The sequence below is a fragment of the Struthio camelus genome, chromosome 6 (genome assembly GCF_040807025.1).
Source record: "Struthio camelus isolate bStrCam1 chromosome 6, bStrCam1.hap1, whole genome shotgun sequence".
NCBI classification, from domain to species: domain Eukaryota; kingdom Metazoa; phylum Chordata; class Aves; order Struthioniformes; family Struthionidae; genus Struthio; species Struthio camelus.
The window spans coordinates 4,361,585-4,377,697 of record NC_090947.1 but is presented as its reverse complement, the minus strand read 5'-3'; the positions used below and the strand labels follow the sequence as shown (position 1 = coordinate 4,377,697).

Below are 16,113 nucleotides of genomic sequence, written 5' to 3'. Positions count from 1 at the left end.
CTTTGTTATAAGGATGCTGTTTACCTGTGACAGACTAAGTTGTATACCCCTTGCAGTGGTTACTGCTCTCGTGTTTATACATTGGAATAACAAATCTACCAGCCTTGGATGCTGCAGTAACCACATCAAATTTCAAGAGACATTACACAGCCTTTAACAGAGCAAGCCAAGAGAGAAGAATGTTTTTTACTAAGAAGGAATATATGTAATGCAGTGTTGATAAGTAACTGCCATCCTCAAAGGCAGTGTTTAATGCCAGGCTCTCTTTGTCTCCAGGTGACTTTGCTTTCTACCTATCTCCAGAGATAAGGAAGCAGTGTGAGTGGTTCCAGGGTGATCAGCTAGCCAAGAACCTCAGTCACCCTGGGCACAAAGCAGTGTAAGTACCCGTTTGTCTGCAGGAGAAGGAGCTTTGCTGACATTTACCTGGGGCAGAAGCACTCATTTCTCAACTTCTGTTTGGAAAAAAAAGGAAAAAGCAGCTTCAGTGATAATCGGGATTATCAGTCTGTTACTGATTTCTTTAGTGTAGAATCAACAAATCTCTCTACTAGAGAAAGATAGAGAAGTACACACATAATTTAAAATTTGTGTTTAGTTTCATATTTATATATGTATTAAGGGTATGAAGGAAGCACATGCTACTGTCATCACTGAGGTTAAGAATTCCAGAACTGACTAATAATTCGGGGGTTTCCACCGAAAGCACCAAGACTTTTGTCTTCAGATGCAGGACCTATCATACAATTTATCCTACTATTTTATGAACAGATACGTGGCGCCCGACGTGACTATAAGCAGAACTGCAAGTACCAGCACCCCAGTAACTGCCAGCGTCAAGCCTGTTGCAAATACCAGCACCCGCACCAAAACCACCACCGCTGCAAGCACCACTGCCCAGACCAAAGCCCCAGCCCGGACCCCAGCGAGCACCACGGCCCAGGCGAACGCCACTGTACAGGCCACAGCAAGCACCGTGGTCCAGACCAAAGTCTCCAGCCGGGCCACGACAAACACCACCACAGGCAGTAGGAAAAGACACGCTGGTACGTGAAAAGCCCATTCGCTTTCAATGTTTTCACTGTAGCTTAGCGAAATTTTTCTATTTATGGTGATTCATACAATGAGGTTGTTCGAATTCTCAGTCGGTTAGAATAATAGTTGCGGTTTGTTCACCACTTAATCAGCGTTAGAAACCTCTTTGGGAACGATGAACTTCTTTCACATGAGCAAAGTTAGTGTAAAAGAGCTTTCCCATGTGCTCTTGCAAGGGGGTGCAAGCGTCTCTGCACTAGATGAAACAAAGAAAGAACGTGTCAAAGCGCTGGGACGCTAAACCAGTCAATGAACATGTCTCCATATAAATGGGGCAATCAGCTTTTGCAAGGGTCTATGCTTTCATCAGCTTGCAAGGAATAAACATTTCTGGACATTTCTTGTTCCCCTGCTGCTTCCAATAAATGCTTCTGAAGGCCTCATCCAATACTCTGCCATAGCCTTGTCCAGAGCAGCAAAACTTTTCGCTAATCGTTTCTTTCACCTGTCTAAGGTTATGCCAGCTCTTAAGCAGGTTTTGCTTTAAGATCTTCATCAGTATAGTGAGTCCTTCTTACCTTAGGGCAGACATCTGAGCAGACATGTTTGCAGTTGCTGGGAATTGTATGTGTACTGTAAAAGGTTTGCTTTGATTTGCCTTCTGACTCTTTCTAGCTCACAGCAGAGTATTAAGAAAAAAATCACTTGGTGCTGGGTACCCGAGATGCCCAAAGTCACTGGCCACCTCTGCACAACTTAGTTTTCATGTTCTACAGCTGGTTGCAGACAAATTCAGTCTCTGTGGCCTGGAAAACAGCACCTTCAGCACTAAGCCACCTTTTCCTTGAGACCTTTCCTCTGAGGTCCTCACTTAGTGTTTCTTTTGCTTTTGAATTGCAGCAAAGACAAATGACATCCAGATCGCAGATATCACTGAAAACAGTGCCAAGTTGCGCTGGGTCAGCCCGGAGCCTTCAAACTCTTATATTTTTGATATCACCATCACCTTAGCACATGACCACTCTCTAGTCCTGAAGCAAAACCTAACTGGCACTGAGTGCATCATCGGAGGCCTCAGGAGCGGACAGAAATACCTTGTAGTTATTACTGGCTACCAGAAATCCCAGCCCAGAGTGACCTACACAGGAACATTCAGCACAAGTAAGTGTCCACTGGAGAAAACAAATATTTATTTTTCAATGTAAGGTGTTGGACAGAAAAAAAAATGGAAAAACTGTTAGTGATGGTAAATCCATTGTTAACAGTGATCCAGGCCCTGGCAACGCTCAGTTGTGTCCCTGTACCTTTTACATCTTACAGCCCAGCAGCAGGACCCAGTTGTGAAACAATGAGAATGTGTTGCTTTGGTAAACACAAGTTGACACTCCAGTGGTCTTAAATCAACACATACTGTGGTAGAATTAAAGCCAATCCCAGAGGGGTATTTGTCTCATTGTGCGTGCAGAAGGCTTTACACAATGTGTCTTGGTGGGGTCCAGCCAGCATTGCTGCAATTAATAATGAGTCAAATTGGTTTAACATAGAATAAACTCAGCCCAGCCCAATTGCAAAACAAGCAAGATAAGCTGTTTTTCAGATGGCAATTTCCATAGCCACCTATCTGCTTTGCATAACATGTTATCCAGCAAAAACATACAGAAGGGATTAAATGGCAAGTTTAATCCTTTGGGAGCTCACATGTGCAGCTCACCAAGCCCTTTGGCATAGCCAAAAGTTGCTGTATAAGACAAAGCCAATATTTTTATAGTTTTGCATAGGTGGTGTGGAAAAGCTTGTGCTGGTCCTGCCAGTGCTGTGTTTGGCTCATTCTGGCACTTTAGAGCCTCTTCTAATGCTTGCAGGGAGTCTTTCCATTGACTTCAGTGGGTTTGGATCAAGCTTGAAGTCTCTTACCTTCATGAGCAATAAATGTGCCCACAAAAATGTTGAGAAAAGACACCAATGTGTAGAAGTAACATTTGCATGCCCTGACTTGAAGCCCATGATGCCAAGAGAAATTGCATTTCCTATGGAGTAAATTTAGAAAGGGAACAAACTGTGCTAAAGCCACCTATACCCACAAGCTGCTACCTGGACCACTGAGTTGCACTGTCACCCATCACGCAAGCCACACATGACACTTCCCCCACCACAGAAGCAAATTCAACTGTTCCTGTGGCTCTATCCCTCTCCTGCCTTGCAGCCCCATGGAAGATGAAACACAGTTTGCCTTGGGAAGGGGCGACATGCAATATGATGCAATCTTGCAGAGCATGATGCAATATGAACTGCATTCTCCTTCCTATCTCAAGGGATTTCTTCCACCAGGGAAGTCCTCAGCCACATAGTTCCCATAGGTTTGTGAGGCCCTTATGGGAGGAGAGTGGTCAGAGCATCTCTAAAGGCAAAGGCCTTCATGCAACACCTGGAGAACCCCTGAAGGTTAAGGGGTGGGGGGTGGGGGAGAGAGAAGACTAGATCTATCATGATCTCTTTGTTCTCCTGGAGAATGTAATTTTTTTTTTCTACAATTTCTGTCCTCTATGGCCAGAGGAGCAAATATAAGTTTGTGCTACAGAGGGTTCATGGCCACTCCGCCACAGTCACTGCCCAGTTGCATACTGTGCAGTGAGCAAGAGGTAATTTGAAGCAGCTCTTTATGCAGGGGACTGGGAGAAGCTCCTTTGGAGTCACCACTGAAGGAAGAGTATGACCGTGCAATGGAGCGGTCTCTTGGAGAGAGTAACATGAATCTGTCCCAGCACTGCTGGGCAGTCATGTATTACTCATGGTGTCAGCTGCATCCAATAAACACTTCTGAAACATATGTACTAGGATAAACAGATCCAGGGCTGATTCTTACAACCAGTGTGTGTCTCATGTTCCCCTTGCTAGAATGGGGGCCAGCAATTTTGTTTACTTCTACGCCTTGGCTATTCGAAGCCACCTCCTCCGCTTCTGCCCGAGGCGATGCTCTGGCTGCAGACTGGCTGCCTGAGGGTGGTGGAGCTCTCCCAGGGCTTTGCTGCAGGACCCTTTTCCCTTTGGCTGACCTCTCTTTCTGCTCCCCCAGAGACCCCGCCACAGTCCAAGATAGCCCTGGCCAACATGATGCTGAACACTGAGCCGCTGGAAGGGCCTGAAAGTGGTGAGTAGCAGCGCCAGCGGGAGCACCGGAACAGGGGACTCTGCCAGACCCTACCTGCACATATGCCTCACAGGCAGGATTCCCACTGGGAGCCTGGCCACTTGCACCAGCCTTCCTATTGCCCACTTCACAAGCCCAGAGCAGGAAGAGCCCCACTAAGATCAGAGAAGCTGTGACAACACATCCTTTCACTTTGCAGAGCCTCCTACCTTTGCAGGGCTTATGGGGTCTACGCCCTGTGCCTGATCCAGAGCTCTCTGAAGTCACTGTGAGCTTCACAGGGGAACCTGGAATGGGTCCTGTTTCCATCACTGGAAAGGGTTGAGGTAGGGCCCAAACACATGCTGCTCTCCAAGCCTCTCCCACCAGACACACTCTTACACTCTATAGCATCCCTAGCTGACCTAGATGTAGATATAGCTGAGCATCACCTGATGCTTCTTTGCTCAATCTCTGCTGATTTGGGACAGAGAATGGGTCTTGGTTTAACACAGAGCTCTAATCAAGGGTGTGTCCAACAGTAAAAGGAGAGCAGGGGATCGATCCAGTGTCGAACAGGGGAGTACAACTAAATTGTAGTCTCTCTCCAGTATAAGCCCAGCTACCCTTCCCTTTTTTCTCTGCATCAATGGCTTATCATAATAAAACGTTAACGAGCAAGCTGTCAGATCCTACTCTATCATTCATCACGTTAACCTGTTTTAGTAACCCATAATCTTTGCAGCTGTTAATACCTCATCTCATCGCTTTCATTGATGTCAAGCTCATTATATCAACACTATTATATTCAATCATATTGTAAGTGCCAGGCTGTAACCCTTCTTCCACAAATGTGGAAGGGCCCCCAGCCTTCATAAATCAGCACAGTCCTGTTGCTGGCACAGGCTATGGATCTGGCATACCATCCTTGTCCTCCAAACAGTCACTCTTCTGGGGGTTTCTTAAGCCCGTTTGGTCCCACCATAGCTCATTTTCTTTGTAAGGAGATTCAATAATGTGGAGAGATGGTGGTGAAGTGTGCTGAACAAAGGTAAGAGTTTGAGAGCTGCCGCCCGGGCCTGGACGTTCATGTTGAACAGGAAGAGTGGGGAGCTCAGGCCAGGCTGCCTCCAGCCTCCTGAGGACACCGGTGGGGTTGGCTGCTGTTGAGGGGCCACAGGGCTGGCTCCAGGGAAGAAACATTTCATCTGTCTTGTTGCATGTCCCATCATCACTGTGATGCTCTGAACCATTCCTGTCTTCTGCATTTGCAACATCCCACCCTGTCCGTGTTTCCACTCATGCTGTCTCGTCACTGGCATAGATTTCTTCTCCTCTGCCACCACCTGGATTGTCTCCCAAGGTGAAAACCACCCCGTTGGCTTTGTTTAACCCATCAGCCATTTGGAAACAAGCGGTATAGCGTTGTGCAGGTCTTTCTGCCTGAGCGGAAGATGGACGCAATGTGCGCTTTGCAGGCTAAAAGGAACAAAGCTGCACTGAAGTCCTTCAGCTACCACAAGTACATTGAACTTAAGGTTTAAAAGCAAATGCAGACATTTACATCTCAGCTCCTAGAAGTGGGCTGGGTCTTGTGACCCATTTACTGCGAGTGTCTCTGCCCAAGGATTTACGGTAGCTGGCAATCTGGGGAAAACGTTGCCTGAAGGCCTCCAAGGATGGCACCACTCATCTGGAGTCCTTCAACAGGCCAAAGACATTAACCAGAGCAGGGGATTTGGAGGGAGTTGTTTAACTGAGTCTTCTCCAGTCCTCTGTGTGAAGGGTCTGGCTTAGGAGAGGTCCGCACATAAATCTTCCCACATGCCTCCAAGGAAGCCCCATATTCTGCAGTCCTTATATAGGCAAAGCTGCTGCTAGCACAGGCGGCCTTTCTTTGCTAATAAAAACACTGGGATTTGATCTTAAGTTATCACTTCTGGGCAGGAAAGGAACATATGCTTAAATCCTCGTTAAGGCATTTAAAATCTACCAGGTGTGGCTTGCTTTAAAACTAAAAGAAACACATTTAAAAATTAAAGTTCATGCCAAGACAAATAGCTTTGAAAATTGACGGGGTAATTGTCTGAGGGCCTGATCCAGTGCGCATTGGCTGGGAGTAAAAGGCTCCTGCTGCTTTGGCTCAGGGGCTTCGGGTTTGGAGAAGTGATAAAATCAAGAGAGGGGAGAGGAAAGCCGGAGGCTGGGGGAAAGCTTGTGCTTAGAAATACAAGGAAACAGAATCACAGAGATGTGACCCAAGTCACCTGCAAAGGCTCGATCCAGCCCCCTTTGGTTCCCAACGTTTCTGAATGCTTTTTTTTTTCCTTTTGTTTTGTTTTGCTGAATCTCTTTGCTTTTTGAGCTTGTAACCCTTTCAGAATCATTTAACCTTTGCACATTTTGCAACGCAGATTTGCCAGACCCTTGCTTGCTGGACTATGACATGGGCATGCAGTGCAAGGACTATCAGGTTGTGTGGTTCTTTGACTACAAAAACAAGATCTGCAGCCAGGTTTGGTATGGTGGCTGTGGTGGTAATGCCAATAGATTTGAGACTGAAGCCGAATGCATTAGCAAATGCTTGAAACCATGTAAGTACCAAGTGGGGGTTAATCCTTTTGCATTTTATTGTTCTGTCAAACAATGTTTGAATCAGAGAGAAAGGATAGTTTAAAAACCAAACCCACACAATTTTTCCTCCAACAGCAGCTGAGAAAGCAATGCAGCCGCCACCCCTTGAGAAAAGATTATCATCAGGTAAAATAACAACAAAAAAAAAAATCACAGAACAAAGCACATCCATGATTTCACCTAGACCATTTCACAGCATGCAGCTGCTCTCCCCAAGCTTGGCCGATACAAGATCACCAGTACTGTAGAGCTGGTTTTCTTTTGCTCCTTGACATGGCTGTGTCCTGTCATCCTCTTTGCATGAGCACGTCGACTGCATGTCTCACGCTGGAGATGCCACGCTTGCATGACCCGAGCGCAAACCATAGCTCATGGCAAAACCACGCGCTGGACTTCGCAAGAAGCATACGGTAACTGAACTCACGCGCGGTCCCAAAGTAATTCACGTTATCCGTGTTGCCACTCAGCAGTGAGCCTTTTGCTGAGACACAAAGAATAGCAAACGTTACACCATCTGTTTACCAAAATCTCTTATGAAAAATTACTCCATGTGGCCTGGGTCTCAAATACAGATGTCTGCCTTTTGCACCAAAAAATAAAAATCAAGGATGAGGAAGGAGCCCATACAAAAACTGCAATGAACTCTCCCCAAGGAATTTCTGAGATTAGGGGATATAGTTTGCAAACCTCCTAGGTCTTCCCGACCTGGGAAGAAAGCAGAGACTTGGAATCAGCTGAGCTGGTCAAACAGGGACGGGTTCAGGACAGGAACCCAGTCGCGGCAGGGTCTTGCTATCCCAGTAACCTTGTAATGCTATTTCAGGGCCCCTTCCCAGAGAAAGGAAGGAAACCTAAGAGGACGGGTACCTAACGACAAGGCTTTTACGCTGAGAGTGGCATGAAAGTGTTTGAAAAGGCAAATGAAAGGCCCCCCCCCCAGCATTTTATTTTCTAAGGCGTTTCTGTAGGCTTCTGAAATCAGACTCAGCAATTTTTGCCGCTGGCAGTTCTGCAACACTCGTCCAGCTGCAGATATCGCAGTAGAAATATGCAGGCAAGCTGGGATAAGGCCACAGTGAGACCCAGAAATGCCTAGAAGGGCAGACGCTTATAAAAAGAGATTGTAAGGTGCTTCTGTGCTGGAAATAGGCATCACGGGCAAAGATCCTTTGGTTGAAACTTGAGGACTTTCAGCCAGAGGAAGCATATGGTTTGTGCAGAAACCTATGGCTTCAGTTTAGCCAGGGATTTTATCTTTACTTCCAGTTTGGCCAATGGTTTCAGCTCCCGATTAAACACGTCCTGGAGCATCGTTGGTGTAGAAACTGAAAGTGTCTCTTTACAGAGGAGGGAAGCCTTCCTGGCGGGTTTTTTTCCGGAGGGTACATGTTTCTGTTAGCCCGAGCCCATACACCAGCCCCTTCTGATCATCATCACATGCCTTGATGATGTTTCCAGCCACTGTTGTTCAGGCTAAATTGATATTTCATCAACTTGGCGCCATTCTGCCCCGGGCAGATAGACAAGAAAAGCAAGCGAGGGGCCCGGCAGGGATGCTCGCCTCTCTGCCCTCCCCACGAGAGTCCCTCTCTCTAGTCACCAGCTTCTTGTTTGCTGCAAAACCAGGGATTGAATTTATCATGGAAAAAGAGACACAAGAATTCGCATCCAGACTTCAAGCTCAGCTTTTAATGCTCTGGGCCGGGCTTTCGCTTCAGCCCACACCCAGTACAGGAGCCAGGTCCAATACCGAGAAATAAGTTCATCTTCCAAATCCTTTCTGGGAAGGAAACAACGCTCCAGACCCATCTCCCAGTTAAAGCCTTGTAAATTCTGCGATAACCCTTAATTATTATTATTATTATTTCTTTACCATGGCGAAATTTAATGAAAGTGCAGCTGAGGAGCCCAGCCATCTCCCCAGAATTAAACCCCCATTTCATGGTGGCCGCCCTGTCTTTTGAATCTGCCAAAGCCAGCCACAACTTAAAACACATTTTTAACTCACTAGTGCTTGCTCTCCAGTGATCCTTTGAAGTTATTAGATAAACTTTTGTTTCTTTTGTGTTTTGGCACTGCTTTTGGGGGGAGGGAGGGGCCATGCAGTAGTTTAACTGCAAAGGCACCCCTGGGAATAGTGAGCAGTAACTGGTCGAACTGGGGCAGCCACTAGATGCGGTTTGATTAAATCACATCACTCTTGCTCTGAAAGCGGAGGGTGGCGCGAACGTGAAGGGATGCAACCTGAACGCTAGGCTTCAAGTGAACGTTCAGCTAATATAACGCAGAAGCCTTCCTGAAGCCAGCACTGACCCTGGATCTGCCTCTAAAAACGGTAGCTGAATTACCCTGTGCATCAGCTGATCCAGAGTGCTAATTCCACTCTTAAAGAGAAGGAAGGGGCAAAAAACAAAAAGCATCTAGCTGTCTAGACCCTGTGCTGTGGAGAAAAATGATATTACGCCTCTCATGAGCTGAATGTTTTGTTCGCTGGCTGGATTGCCTGAAGGGCGCGCAGGCTGTGGAGTAAAGTCATTCCTGTATTTGCATCGGCTGGCTTTCAATATTTTGGAAGTCAGAAAAGAAGGGAGATGGAGTCAAAAACAATAATAATGAAAAAAAAAGGAAAAGAGCCTGCCAAAGGCCTGAAAAAGCTTTTGCCTGTGGGAGTCCAATAGCAAAGCTGAACTGAAAGGTCAATATTGATTTCAAATTCCAAGGGAAAACAGAGATTAAAAAAAAAAAAATCCTACTTCCAAAAGCTGCGTTTATGACAGAACAAAGAAAACCAACAAAGGCCAGGATATTCCTTTTAAAAATGTCTTCTCTCGGAAAGGAGATCTTAGCAGCTCCTCTTATCTAAACAGCAAATGGACTGCTAAAACAAATAGATAACTCTCCGTCACGGCTGCAGCGCAGCGCTTGGACAACTTGAGTCTGACCCGTTGCACAATGGAGTTTCTTTTAGCAAAGATCCTTTCCAACAGACTTGCTCATAGCACGGAGCGACTCCTACAAGCCAGAGAGGGGAAAAGAAGTTAAAATGCCAAGGTAGAAACAATGTCTTTTTGGCAGGCTCTGTGCAGAAGCATAGCTGTGTCAAGGTACACCCACGCGCAGAGACGCTTCGGCAAGAGCAGTCTCATAGGTCTGCGATGCTGGTCTCTGTATTTACGCCTACTCCTGGTTCTCCGTGCTCCCGGCCCGTCTTCGAGGACTTATTGTAGCATTCCTGTGCTCCGAGCAGCTGCCAGCACCAGCCGCAATTTCCTTTAAAGTAAACCTGCCACCACGACTTTTTTCTTTGCTAGGATTCGTTGCCAGACCTACTTTCTAGTCCGGGTTTCAGGGATAGACTTCTGTGCCCTTCCTCTCCTGAAAATGTTTGGAGGGTGTAATATGCCTTTTCTTTAATCAAACCTCGAAGAAACTGGCTTGCGAATGCACCTTTTATACACTCACCCTTCTTTCATATATTCAACTCGTTGATATGTTGGGACTCTTGTTTCTGGTAGGATAGAGGCCTGGTAAGATCAATCGGCCTACTGCAAACAGCGACTGACAGCTTTTTCCTATTGCCAGGTGGAGGCAGAATCACAGCAGTGCGACTATAAAATCCTTTTTGCCGGCATCAAGTGCTCGTTCTCGCAAATCCTTCATTCCCATGAGTAGTCCTAGGATCCCAGCTAGTTCAGGGACCTTCTCTGTTAGCAAAGGGCTACTTCACTTCTCAGAGCCTTGCATGATTAGAAAAGGGACTTCAGAAGGCCTTGGGACTGTTAACCATGGTTTCAGAGAGAGACGAGTCCTCTAAGTAGCTTGATTTTTGGCACCCAGGTTATAGGGCTTTACACCAGGCACGAGCCCTGGCTACAAGGGGCAAAAATCATTAGTCGTTAGATCAGGCTCAACTAACATGTGCCAACGTCAGGCAGCACGCACGGGCCGAGAGGGTGCACGTGGCGTAGGCACAGGACTCCCCACATCTGTTGCTGAACCTTCCCGCTCCTGCATTTATTTGCAGTCACAGATATCTGCCGGCTGCAAAAGGACGAGGGGACCTGCAGGAACTTCGTGCTCAAATGGTACTACGACACCGAGACCAAGAGCTGCGCCAGGTTCTGGTACGGCGGCTGCGGAGGCAACGACAACAGGTTTAACACGCAGAAAGACTGTGAAAAAGTTTGCGTTCCTGGTAAGTAGCGCGCACCCAGCTGCTGCACATCTGGAGAGGAAAGCCAGGGAATTCCCTGGCATGGGAACGCACCGTCTCCTAGCTCAAGTGGCGCAGCACCGTGATGCCCCTGTATTTATGCCAGCAGAAGTCTGGCGCATTGCTGTCGCTAGAGCAGGCTGGTTTTTGCAGGCTGGACTGGCTGCAGGAGAAGTTCCTGGCGTTTAGCTGGGTAATAGCGTCAAAAAACATAACATGGACAGGCTGGGAATTGATTACGAAGCCTTTTGGTTAAAAATTGTACTCTTGACCGTGTTTACCCACCCCTCACTGCAGCCTCGCCTGGCTGGCGTGCTGCTGTAGTCAACAAGAGCCACGCACTGGCATCAGTGTGCCGTAGGTAAGCCCGTTATCTCTGTTTGAAAAGCCAGGTTGATCTCCAGGCACACTACACTGCCTCTTCTCCTTCCAAGAAGGACTCGTTCCCCACCGCGAGGGGTAACAGATGGGTTTTCCTTGCTGTCTTCGCCAGGCAGAGCCGCCTCTTCCCACCACGACTTTTCTCCTCCTTTCATATCCCATGCTGTCGTCCATGCACAAAACAACCTCACAGGTTTTCTCTTTCTCCATCCAACCTTTGCAGGTACCATTAACCCTGGCGCTGTGACGACAATAGGAACATAGAGGCAGCAACCTGCCAACACATACCTCGGAGACAACCAGGAGCGTCGGCCGTTGCCACCTTACCCCTGTAGAAGCTAAGGGTATAGACTACCTTGCACTGTACTATTTCATGCTTTTACCTTCCAAGCAAACCTTGAAGAAAGTGTTTTGCTGCATGACCTATCAATATGGTGCTAAACTGTTTGTGGACTGAGTGCTACATGTGTCCGGGTTATATTGTATAGCTTCAACATTACAAAATATTTACCTAATTGCAGATTGTTATTGTGTCTCCACATGTCTCTAAATTACCCTTTCTTTCTGATTCCGGCAGTCTGCCTATCTAAGGCGATGTAAAAATTAGAAAAAAAAAATCATAATAATAATTTCACTGCAACTGTTACATGCTTGCTTTTATCATTTTCATAACTGAGCATAACTTTTCATGGAAAGCCTTTGTGTAAGAGAGTAGCTAATTCTGATAAACAAGCGGTTCAATTTTTCATTCTTTTGTTTTTTCCTTTTGCTGGATTAGATTTCAAACTAGATCTCTTGTATGCATTTGTACCATATGTGGCCAACCAAACTAGCAAGGAAAAGGAAGCAAGGTTTCTGAATGCAAATGCACTGCTGGGACCAAGGCCTCAGTTAAAGAATTTTTAAATTGTGGTGTAGAATGTCTCTGGCATTCTTCTAATGTTGTATGTTTTATAAAATACAAAGCAAAGCAATTTTGGGGGGTGGGTGGGCGGAATGGGAATTTTATTTTTATTGTGGATTTTGTTTCAGGAAGTCTATACAAAGAACTTTTAAATAAAGTCTAATGGAGGTTTTGAGAAACTCGTGCTCTTGTCCCCCTCTTTTTAAAAAAAAAACACGGGTATTCCTGTCCTTATGTGAGCACACCCAGGGGAGCTAAAACTCACAGAAACAATGTACTGGGACTTTGCCAGGCACATTGCCTTGCCCCTCCAAAAAAAAAAAAAAAAAAAACCCACCAAAGTACCGAGCACACGAACACAAGCAGCCCAGGAATGTCGATGAGGCAAATCAGCAACTAATGGCGCCTACTGCCTTGGAAAATGGGATTCTCCAAAACCAGCAAGGTCATTCAGGGGGAGTCCAGAAAACATCCCAGCACACACAATCATTTCCACAGGGGCAAGAGGAGCAAGGCAGGGTTCAACCACGGCGTTAAGCACCTCCCTGCTGCTCCTGGTCTAGAGGGCTTTACTCAGCACGGGTGAAGGTGGTCTGCCTCTGAGCTCAAGGAGCCCCCATGCTGCTCCACGTTTTCTCCTGGCCACGCTTCTCCCCAAGGCAGAGAGGGAGGCAGCCTGCACAGCATGCGCTGCTGCTTGCTCTGCGCTTTCAGTCAAAATAAGCGAGTAGGGTGGGCATTTCTGGAGAACAGGGTTACACTGGTTAGAGCTGATACGTGCCTTGGGAAGGACACCAAGCGTACAGTCTGGGGCTTCTCCTGTGTCTTCCTCCGAGGGCCAGGGTGGGACTGTCATGAGGAGAAGGCTGCTTGGTGTCCGCCTGCCACACACTTTTGGGTGCTAGTTCGAAGCACTCCAGGCAGATCTACACACGGACGAGGCTGAGATGAGGCAGGCACAGTTTCGTAACGCCTTTGAACGCAGCCCTCCCAGCAACAGAGTTTGCCTTCCGTAATATCAGGGACAAGACCACACAAAGCTGGCAAGACACCTCGAGTTCCCTGTTCAACGTCACACGTGCTCAACAGGCGACCAAGATGCTCATTTTACATCCTCTGGTGCCCGGGGATGCAAATGCACCACGGCAGCGGGAGCGCACGTCACACAACCTGCGCAGCCCCGCGGTGGCACGGCCAGCCTTCCTGCCACTTCGCTGCCCCGCATCCCACGCCGGCCACGGGGCCAGGGATGCTCGGGGCTTTTTCTCTCGGCACCGATTTGCTTTTTCAAGTGTCCCAGCTTGTATGCTGTTCTCAGCACACAGCCCAGCTCCCGAAATTTCCCGTCAGTACCAAGCCAGCCCGATGAGCAGGAAATGCTGGGGCTGCCAGGCAGTGGGGCTTGGGATGCTGTGCTGTGCCTTTGGCACCCTCTCTGAGCACATTGCAAGGATTTTGTTGCAAAAGAGGGGAACGGGTAGTTGATTTATTATTATTTTTTGCAACGGCCACATTTGGCTGTTTGGAGAGCAGAGAAGAGCAGCCCGCTCTGCATTTCACGGTGTGCAGGGGCATGCCGCAGGGACCCCCCCCACCCCGTCTGCTTTTTCCCTCTCGCTGGGTATAAAAGCCACTGCTGCACAAACCAGACGCATCCCACCCGCCGTGAGCTGCCTCCTCCACAGACTCTGCTTTTAAGAGGGAGCAACTAGCTTAAAACGACCCCATGAATCATCACTCCCGCTGACATCCCGCTGCTTCGAGGCCCGGGGTGGGGGGTAGTTTCCAAACGCCTGCGCCCCGGGCAGCAGCAACGGCCTGGGAAAGATGCTTGCAAAGGGACCGCGCAGGACTTGGGGATGCGAAAGCGCTGCCGGGGCTTTGGCTGGGAAGGGGGGGCCCTCTCCTCCGCTTCCAGTCCTGAGGCCAGGGGCACTGCAGCTCGCCTCTCCCAAGCCTTTTAAGGAAGCACGTTACGCCCCTGGCCCCCGTTCAGCGGCCGCGCTCGGGGTTACACATGGAAGCAATCTGCAGCTGGGAGCGCATCTGCCAACGTGGCTGCGGGACTGGACCAAAAGTAAAAATAACTCAACCCGTCGGAGTCCTGTGCAGAAGCGCTCCAGGCCTGTCTGCAGCTAGTTAGCGTCACATTCGGTGCGCAAGCGGTCCCGGCTGGTCCTGGAGCTGCCTATGCCACCTCCAGCCTTTATTTTTTAATCCCCTCCCAATGCTGTTTGTCTGGCCAGTGCCCCTCGATCGCCGAGGCCCCTGTGCTAGAGGAGGGGGCTTTCTGCCAGTATTTGGGTCCTGCGTCTCTGCTACGAGGCTTTTATGGCTCCTGCTCTTCTGGTCAGTTGTAGCCATGAGCATGGGACTGAATATAGCAGGAATGTAAAAAACTATCCCCAAGATCCTAAAAGAGCAAATAAAAAGAAATTCTGAAGTGGAAAAGTCACCGGAAAGAAACTGCTCTCTGGGATTCAAAATCAGGTGGGATTTGGGGAGAAAGTAAAGTTTTTATCGTTTTTTTTTTTAATGACTGGAGGAACATGCATTTTGCACGAAATTGCTGATCAGCCTCATCGAGAGCCCCCCCAGCTTGCAGCCAGCCCAGGGTGGTCACATGGGTTTCAAGCATGGAGGAAAAGCAGGGGCGAGTGTGGGGTTACTACCCCAAATCATCTCCCCGGCAGAAACAGCCTCATCTCAGGACTAACTCGCCGGCATTTTCCATCCCGTGTCGTTGTCTGGCTTTTTGTCACACGCTCCCTGCTCGCAGCCACTCCATAAAAACACACCCTTCATTTCTCTCCTTTTCTTGTCTTTCCAGGAAAAAATAAAGCAGTTCTCTAAAATCTGCACTTGCTGGTTCCCTGCTTGCAAGTTTGATCCCAGATATTCCCGCTCCCTCATCTGCGGGACACCACCTTTACATCATCCCTGTTCAGCAGTAAAGTGGTGGGTTGCACGACCCCCCCTGATCCTCTCTTGGTCCTTAGGAGATCTAGGCCACGTGTTTCACAAGTAATTCCCAAATCAGGTCAACATTTCATGGAGGACCTAGAGGAATACATCTTGGGAAGAAAAATCAGTCTTGCTTCAGGGCCTACAAGCAAAGGACAGGTCTGCTCCATCTCTAGTGAAACAGTTCCTGTCCCTTCATGAAACCACTGCTTTGCAGCATTTTTTAAAAAAATAAATTTAGACACTGTGTTGATGAACTCAACACAGAAGTGATGGATGTAGGAAACAAAGGGTGCTGTACTCCAGAGGAGACAGTACTTTCAGCTGAACTTCATTAGCAGACGTCCTATCTAAACCTTCAACATCAAAAAGTTATATCCTGAACAGCCATTAATTTCCCAAGTTTTTGCTCCCTGGTTTCAAAGGGCAACCTCCCACCTTTAATCTCAAAAGCCACAGGCATTATCAGATGATGCACCGCTTTGCTGTGAAAAGTACAGTGTCAGACTTCAACCTCTGCTTTGATAATGAGACAACAAAGGTAAATATCAAGCTGAGCTCAAACCCAGCATTTCCCCAAGGCTGAGGACACTTTGTGAAATAAAAAGACCTTCACTGGAAGCAAAGTCTCTTGCTGACTATGGTCTTAAAATGGTTCTATGGTCTATGGTTCTATGGTCTTAAAATTGTTCAGAAAGTCTCTTGGCAAGTGTCAGAGGCTCTGGGGTGACGTGGAGCCCTGAGCGAGCTGCTGGAGGACGCGTCCGAAGGCTGGGCTGCTGAGCTCAGACCCTGCTTGGCTTGAAGATGGACTTGCATGCCTGAAAGCCTTGCTTTCTGGAGGTACAGCAGCTA

The 16,113-nt window shown here is 47.8% G+C and overlaps 1 protein-coding gene across 1 annotated transcript in view; it reads left to right on the top strand.

Moving 5' to 3' along the window:
- COL6A3 (collagen type VI alpha 3 chain) overlaps positions 1–12,470 on the top strand; it is a 67,607-nt gene extending 55,137 nt beyond the window's left edge. The window contains exons 40-47 of the mRNA XM_068947788.1: positions 277–379; positions 772–1,046; positions 1,936–2,196; positions 4,109–4,183; positions 6,577–6,756; positions 6,872–6,922; positions 10,821–10,991; positions 11,614–12,470. Of these exons, the coding sequence (XP_068803889.1) occupies positions 277–379; positions 772–1,046; positions 1,936–2,196; positions 4,109–4,183; positions 6,577–6,756; positions 6,872–6,922; positions 10,821–10,991; positions 11,614–11,654 (1,157 nt within the window). The 3' untranslated portion in view covers positions 11,655–12,470. The remainder of the gene's footprint in view (positions 1–276; positions 380–771; positions 1,047–1,935; positions 2,197–4,108; positions 4,184–6,576; positions 6,757–6,871; positions 6,923–10,820; positions 10,992–11,613) is intronic.
- The last annotated feature ends 3,643 nt before the right edge of the window (positions 12,471–16,113 follow it).